The sequence below is a fragment of the Ammodytes marinus genome (assembly GCF_949987685.1).
Source record: "Ammodytes marinus genome assembly, chromosome: 1".
Classification (NCBI taxonomy): domain Eukaryota; kingdom Metazoa; phylum Chordata; class Actinopteri; order Uranoscopiformes; family Ammodytidae; genus Ammodytes; species Ammodytes marinus.
In genome coordinates this window covers 26918001-26925726 of record NC_137230.1, presented here as the reverse complement: position 1 = coordinate 26925726, position 7726 = coordinate 26918001, and the positions used below count along the sequence as shown (strand labels likewise).

Sequence of the window (7726 nt, the reverse complement as noted above, 5' to 3'; positions counted from 1 at the left end):
GTTTCAGGGTACATCAGACCAAGGTCTTTTTAGGTCCAATGGGAAACATGTCGGCCTGTTGAGCTGTCAGAATAAAAAGCCATTGGGATTATGGGTCATCATGAGTCAAATCTTGAATTCATTAAAACTTAAACAGCAATAACAAAACAAATCAAAAACAAAGACAAGTCCAGCAGGGCAGTGGATGGATATGTGTGCATCTGTGTTCATCCAAGCCAAAGGGACAAAAACATTAAAGCGATTCATAACACAGAAAATGAAAATGTTTTGAGTAGAGAGCTGAACATTTTCACTAAACGAGTGCGTTGCTCGAAATTGATCAAACCGTAGCCAGCTAATTCTGAATGTATTATACTGTAGCACATATTGGAACGGATTAGATCAGATTGGCCGGATAATAATCAGGTCAGTTTACAAGCATTTAGGAGAGCCTTCAATAGATTAGAGTTAACACTTAATTTGTGGGAAAGCAGACACTTTCTGTATATAGCTATCAGACAGCCCCAGGAGACAACCACATATCTGAGAGCAGTATATGTGCTGTATTTGCTGTTATGTGCTTAACCCAGCATACCAACACTCTGGTCGGGCAACTATTGGCAGTATATTATTTAAGAACAAGCAAACAATCCTTGCATGAGGATTTGATGCTTTTCTTGGTCTAGTCTGATAATAAATTAAATATATTTGGGTGTTGGACTGAATAAACAAGCACTGTGTAGATTCCTTTAGGGAAAATGATATTTCTCCCTATGTTCTTATGTTTCATAAACCAAACCATTGACCGAGAAAAGTCAGATTAATTGATAATAAATATGCAAGGCAAAATGAATGACACAATTATATACAGCTATTCACTGTTTAAGTCATTTTAGAATAAAAAAATGCCAACCATTTAAATATTGTAAGTTGTTAGTTCATGTGATAGTAAATTAAACATTTGAGTTTGGGACTAATTGATTTTTAAAGACATTCTTCTGGTGTTCTGACTCAGTAGTGAAAGTGGTGCTTATTTAGGCCCACAGTGTGCACAATATTGCATGTATGAAGGAAATGTTGTATCTCATCATGAAGGAAGCTTTAGCCTCCTCTGGTGGAGTAAAGATAAGCTGCTTCAAACTGAAAGTATACTGTACATGCTCAAACGGCCATGATTACATTTTAAAGTTATACCCTATGCAATGAAGCAAAATTCAGTTGAATTCACATTTGTTTAATTTTGTTTGTATTTGTTTTTCATTTTTTACAAAGCATCTGGCAGTGTTAGGCATAGCTATATTCATACATGCATACACACATTGACACCCACACATTGAGAACACACACACACACACACACACACACACACACACACACACACACACACACACACACACACACACACACACACACACACACACACGTACACTTAATACAGTAGGGGCTGGGCGGGCCTTGGGGGGTTTCAGAGAACATGTTTTTTTCAGTCAAGGTTGTCCTGTAATGGAAAAAGAGAAAATGCCAACATCAAACATCTGTGATAGTTTAATTATTCATAATTGTATCTTTCCATTTGTGTTTATATTGATTAAATATGAACATTTCCTCCCTCTAATTTCAGAGGGAAATGTATTTCTCAGTCTACAGCATTCATCAGCTAATTGCAGTAACTTTACATTTAAAATGAGATTAATCATAAAATATGTTTGTTGCATGGCAATAATCTTATGACACAACAATTCTAATATGTACAATTGATTACTTATTTTACTTCGGAATGTATTCTGTTGCTGGTAATTATCATTTAAAACAATGTGATGACGTACTGTGACTTGGCTGCTCATAGTCCATTATGCCAGCACTGCTGAGGTAAACTTCATTGACGGACAGTGAGTTTGTCTGGTCTGAGTTTGGACTGCCGGTCTGCTGGATGAACTGCTGCAGTTTGCACTGTCTAAGCTCCTTATGCAGCTCTTCATCCATCTCCTGTCTGTCCTGGAGGGTGCAGGGAATATTATATTAGCAACAGCTCCAACTTTGGGTAAAATATATATTTGGTAGGAAAGCAGACATACTGTATATTCAACAGATACAACAAAAAACAAGCATATAGGCAGACTCATCCTTTAAATTAAGGTGAAAGTGAAAGTCACAATGAGATATGATATACTGTATAACCTCTTGACATTGTAAGTTAGTTTTTCTTTCTCACAGCATACAACAATTTGACAATGGACTTCACCCCGTATAAAAATGACAATGAATTGTAACAAAATATTTATATGGTATTTTCCATTTTTCATCCTGCAACTGTCACTGGATATTGAAACTCTCTTTTCATTTTCAGTTGACTAAACAATGATTCCCTCCAAATCCTAACTTTCTTCATTCCCCTAAAGGTCAACACAGACTGTTTGCTATTGGTCAGTTGCGCGTCACGTACCAGTCAAAGTTCACAAGGTTGAACTCTACACAAAGTGGAATGCACATTCACTCTGCCTCCTCTAGTTGAATCCACTAAGAAGATGATGTGACTGTCTGTTTATGTCTGGTGGTCTCTATGTATTGTATCACTTTATGGTATCTTGAATTGTCTCACATAAAATAAAATCTTGAAAAAAAAGTTCTACCTGTAGCCGTTCCTCTGCAGCGTGTAGCTCCCTCTGCGTCTCTGTTAATGTTGCGTCCAGTTCTTCACCCAGTAGCAGGCGGTAGTAGAGCTCTGTCTTCAGGGGCCTCATGGCCTCCTCTGACTGCTGAGTGCTCGCTTGAGATCTTTGTCTGTGGCTTTTATGTCTGAGGGTCTTTTCTAGATGCGCTGAACGGCCTTGTAGCTCCTTGAGCTGATTACTGTGATTATCCATCGATGAGTGTATCTGGTTCAGACGTCTGTGCAGATCTGTTGATGAAAGAGTTAACATTTTATAGTTTTAGAAATGTCAGCAGAATTAATGTGTGTGAGCTGCTATCTATGTATCTATGTATCTATGTATCTATGTATCTATGTATCTGTGTATCTGTGTATCTATCTATCTATCTATCTATCTATCTATCTATCTATCTATCTATCTATCTATCTATCTATCTATCTATCTATCTATCTATCTATCTATCTATCTATCTATCTATCTATCTATCTATCTATCTATCTATCTATCTATCTATCTATCTATCTATCTATCTATCTATCTATCTATCTATCTATCTATCTATCTATCTATCTATCTATCTATCTATCTATCTATCTATCTATCTATCTATCTATCTATCTATCTTACCTTGTTCTCTGTCACTCTCTGCCTGTAGCTGTTGCTTCCATTGCTCTGTCTGCGTCAGCTCCTCATGGTTCTGTCTCAGCCGCTGCTCTAGTTCCTCCAGTTCCCCGGCTGTGGGGACCGGACTAGGAGCCATGGCAGGAGAAGTTTGCCGCTCCCGCACCTCTGTCTCTCTCTCCAGAGCTTCAAGTTGAACCTCCAGGTCTTGTAGCCTCCTTTGTTGCTGCAGAATCCGCCTAAAGGCCTCCTCCTTGGAGTCAGAAGAGGGCAACGCATTCACAGGGTTGATGGTTTCTAGGAAAGCCACAGGGGAAGTTCGCAGCTCTGGGGAGGCTCGGGGCGATGGAGACCACGCCCTAGCTGGTTTAGTCCTCTTGGGAAGTATTGAGGGGCCCAGGTTGAAGGTGAGAGCCTTGTGTGGCCCATGGGTTTTGTGCGGCTCTGGTCCTGATGGTCTGGGTAGGGGAACATGTTGGGAGGGTGTGTCCTCCTCCTGACCATGGCTGAGACTGGGACCAGTCCTCCGCAGAATGAACTGGACCTCTGTGGCCAGCTGCCCCAGCTGAGTCAGATGCTCAAGAGGACAGTCGTCAGCCACTAGCTGTCTCTCAGTCCCTCGTAACTTCAAGATAAGAATGTAACGACCTGTCTGACCTGTGAGACCAATTAGAGACACATTAAGGAATACAATTTAAATGCACTCTATGTGAAAAAAAAAACGATAAACAGAAGAATCTAGCGTCAAGGGCAGCATGAGAACTGATGCCAAAACCATGTATGGATAAAAAATGTGTTTATGAACCAACCGGTTTTGAAGGAAAATTGAGAGGCTTACCAATTGCCTGTGCTAGCGCAATGACCACATCCTGGCAGGAAGTGTTCAGTGATAGGCCACACACCACTCTGACCACACCGTCCAGCCACACCTTCAGCTCCATTATGCACGTCAAGCAAGACCAGTCACCTGCTAGCGGAAAGACAGAAACATCAGTGGCCTGCATTTTAGACATTATGGAGTCACTTTGATAGATTACAGGAATATTTCAACATTCATATAAACATTCATATGTAGTATATAATGTATATAATCTCTCTCTCCATATATAGCATTTCCTGAGTGTATATCGGTCCATAGTGTTCAGTAACCTCCCTGTGTAGATATTGTCTGAATAATAATGACAAGCAAAAACGTTGCTGACATTTGAAGTTAAAAAAAAATATCACTTCAGGCAATATTTCCACCCAGAGATGCTGAGATTACAGTTTGTACTAGTCTCAGTCATGGGAACACATCGACTTTCTCCCACTGCTGCTTACCCACAATACTGTCAACTTCCTCTGTGTGCGTATGAAAGTTGAGCTAGCCTAAGAGTATAAGGACAACTATAATATTTCACTCTCATGGTGTCAGTATCAATGGCTAAACTGAAACCTAACACACAGGTTTAGGAATTGTTCTCACAGGAAAAGCACAAAGCCATTCACTATATTTCATAGGTCATGAAATAATTTAAACTGGGAATAAATTAAGCACACAATAAAGACACTGTTGAAATGAATTTACATATGTTTTCGAGTCTCAGTCAGCTGAAACCAGCTTTACTTCACAGGAAACTACAGTTTCTAGCTCATTTGCATATTTTCTAGCATGCAGCACATTTGAATTTTAGTTTCATGTTAAACAGTTTTATAGAAAGAAATGATAATGGAGCTCTACCCCATTTTGTTTTAACCAACAGACTTTAAAGATATTATAGTCTCACTCATGTTTTTTTATTTGGTCAAAGCGCCCAGATTCCTTTGTGAAAACAAAAACGGGTCTACTGGGAGAACATGGTGGCTTTATAACAAATGTATAACTTGATAACACTGCAATTGATGGACTGATCGCTCATGCTTGTTCCCCTGTTGGATATACTTTTAGTTTGCTTTGGCATTAAGATTTCAGCGAATACTGTAATAAACAGTTATCATAACCATGCAACAGAAGCAATTTTTTCTTGTGTGCCACATATAACTCTTATCAGCCGACCATGGGCGTTTCACTCTCCCAGTCTAAACCATATTCATATTCACAACAACCTCTGCCATCCAATCATGGCGTTGCTCTCATCAGTTTAAAACGGTACTCCTCCCTGCTGTCAGTTGTCATTTCAGTTTGCAGCCCTCCTCCCCATGCACCTCCAACCATTCTTCAATAGCTATCGTGGTCCTTCTCCACAGCATGCATCTAGATTTTAATTTAAAATGTTCTTCACCTTTTCACTACCACTAGTGTCCACACTTTATCAGGAGGTCACTCTGCACAACCAATGGCTTCACTATTCCCTTTCAGATGATGTCATTATAGAGTCTAACTGACTCAGGAGGTCACTCTGCACAACCAATGGCTTCACTATTCCCTTTCAGATGATGTCATTATAGAGTCTAACTGACTCAAAAAAACAGTTTTAAAATGTTCATCACGAACACGTCATGAATCAGTTTGTTCATTATTTAAACATCTGATCCATTTAAGGCTCTCCTGATTGAAATGAAATTGACAGGTTTTCTGTATTTTTTACATCCCACTCTCAAAATAGCAAACTACACTATTAGTATAGGGACTCAATTGAACAGTGCTGCAGTCAAATTACATAATTTCTTTCTGTTGAATTTCTGTGTATTTAAGAAGTAATGTGGGTTAAACCTGAACGTATTACACACCAACACACTTGAGTTATCATGTAGAAGACAGACTCCATATTTTATTTCATTTCAGTCAATTTATGTCCAAACAATTAATGTTGCAATGAGACTTACATGACCATGTTTGAAATTACTTTTACACAACGTGCACACTTTTCCCCATTTTGCTTCAGCCATTAGAAGAACCCTCAGATGGATCAGTTTGACATACCAGGCTATTTTTGGACAAGGTAACAGGTGTTTAACAGTAATATGTGTGAAGGTGTGGGTGTTCGAAGTCGCCCTGTGTTTGCAGGAGAAGGCACACATATTTGTCAAGAGAAGGAATGTGGCAGAACACGCTGACATTCCTGGAGGACTCAGGCTCCACCCACAAATACCTCCTCTCTCTCTGTTTACTAACTACTTCCACTCTGTGTAAACTCACTGTCAGTATCACCATAACTCAGAAACTAACCCAAACCCTTTTAGACACTATCACTGCAAAGCCAATTAAAATAACCATGAATCATCTTCGAAAATATCTTTAAAGAATATGTTTCATTTTGGACAAAAAACACATTTCTAAAAATAAGGAAATGAAAGAAGGAACTTTCCAACCTCAACCTGGTCAGTTTCAATTGAAGGTTTTCGTGCAGTTACTGTATTATCTTTTAAAGTTTCAATAAATGCATTTTTTTTGTCTTTCATATATATGAACTGTATTCTACACAGGGCAAACTCAAGTTAATCAGCTGACTATGGTAGCTTTGATTTCTTCAATGACTTACAATTTTTGTATTTCAATTGTATACCTTTAACATTTTATTGTTATTATTATTTATTTACACTTTTCCTGTGCTTGTATCTAACTTGTCTTGATCTAATCGTGAAAGATTTTCTAACCTAATATAAGCATTCTGACGGTAGAGCAATAAAGCTCTTATGCCATCATGCACAATATGACACTGTTGAAATAAATTAAAAACACAAATGAACATAAGACGAATGCCTCTCCATGCTAGATTCAAACAGAGGTCAACTGCTGTTTACAATACAAACAAAAATCCCGCATGGTAACACGTTCCCTCTTGAAGAATGACCGTATTAATTTTTTTTTACGAGATAATTAGTATCAGGTTGCAGGGCTATTAAATCTCAGAGAAGAATTTGAACAAACTCACCTATTATTTCAAGCTTATCTCTGCCCAGTCCTTGTTCCTTCTCACTGCTGTGTATTCAGATTCTGATGGTAGGCTGTGAACCCAAACAATCACCTACACACTTTTTGTAGGAGGAGGAAGGGGAGGAGTGAGGTTGTGGAATGCAGCATTACTGGATATGTTGCATGAAAAAGTGATGATGTCATTCTGATAGTGGTGGGAGGAAATGAAGTAAACTTATCCCCAGTGAAATGTTTGGCTTTTATCCACTTTCACCTCACACAGAAATAATAAATGTTTTTTTCACTCCTCCACATTTATTTGAAGTGCACACATTTAATTGGACTCTACATTCGGCATGAGGGAAGATTGTAAGAAAAGTCATCTCTTTCTTAAATTCATATATCTTCCTTTTTTCCCCCCAACACTGGAAATACATTGTTTTACCTGACCAACCAAAATAGACACTTCTTCTCTATCAGTAGTCTGGCTTTACTGTAAATAGGTTCTGTACATTGGACTAACACTTGTTTAAGTTTACTGAAGACACTTTTAATTGCATTCATTCACTTGTAATATAGTCATCCACTATGATGCTGCTTCTTTTTACTTAAGTAAAAGGTTGGTGTACTTACACTACTT

General features: G+C 38.5%; 1 protein-coding gene across 1 annotated transcript; it reads right to left on the bottom strand.

Annotated features, from left to right (window-relative positions):
* Positions 1–1361: 1361 nt before the first annotated feature.
* On the bottom strand, positions 1362–7172 carry LOC307271418 (ras association domain-containing protein 7-like). The gene is made up of 6 exons (XM_080053868.1): positions 7106–7172; positions 4090–4218; positions 3258–3908; positions 2610–2878; positions 1806–1974; positions 1362–1477 (listed from the first exon to the last, which is right to left on the bottom strand). Exons 2-6 carry the CDS (start codon positions 4190–4192, stop codon positions 1467–1469), a joined length of 1203 nt encoding a protein of 400 aa, XP_079909994.1. The 5' UTR covers positions 4193–4218; positions 7106–7172; the 3' UTR covers positions 1362–1466.
* Between the last annotated feature and the right edge of the window lie 554 nt (positions 7173–7726).

Coding starts and splice junctions, on each gene's coding strand:
- LOC307271418 (XM_080053868.1), bottom strand. CDS start 4,192: ATGGAGCTGAAGGTGTGGCTGGACGGTGTGGTCAGAGTGGTGTGTGGC. Junction 2,879..3,257: donor AGAGAGTGACAGAGAACAAG/GTAAGATAGATA, acceptor TTTCATCAACAG/ATCTGCACAGACGTCTGAAC. Junction 1,975..2,609: donor CTGCAGAGGAACGGCTACAG/GTAGAACTTTTT, acceptor TGCACCCTCCAG/GACAGACAGGAGATGGATGA.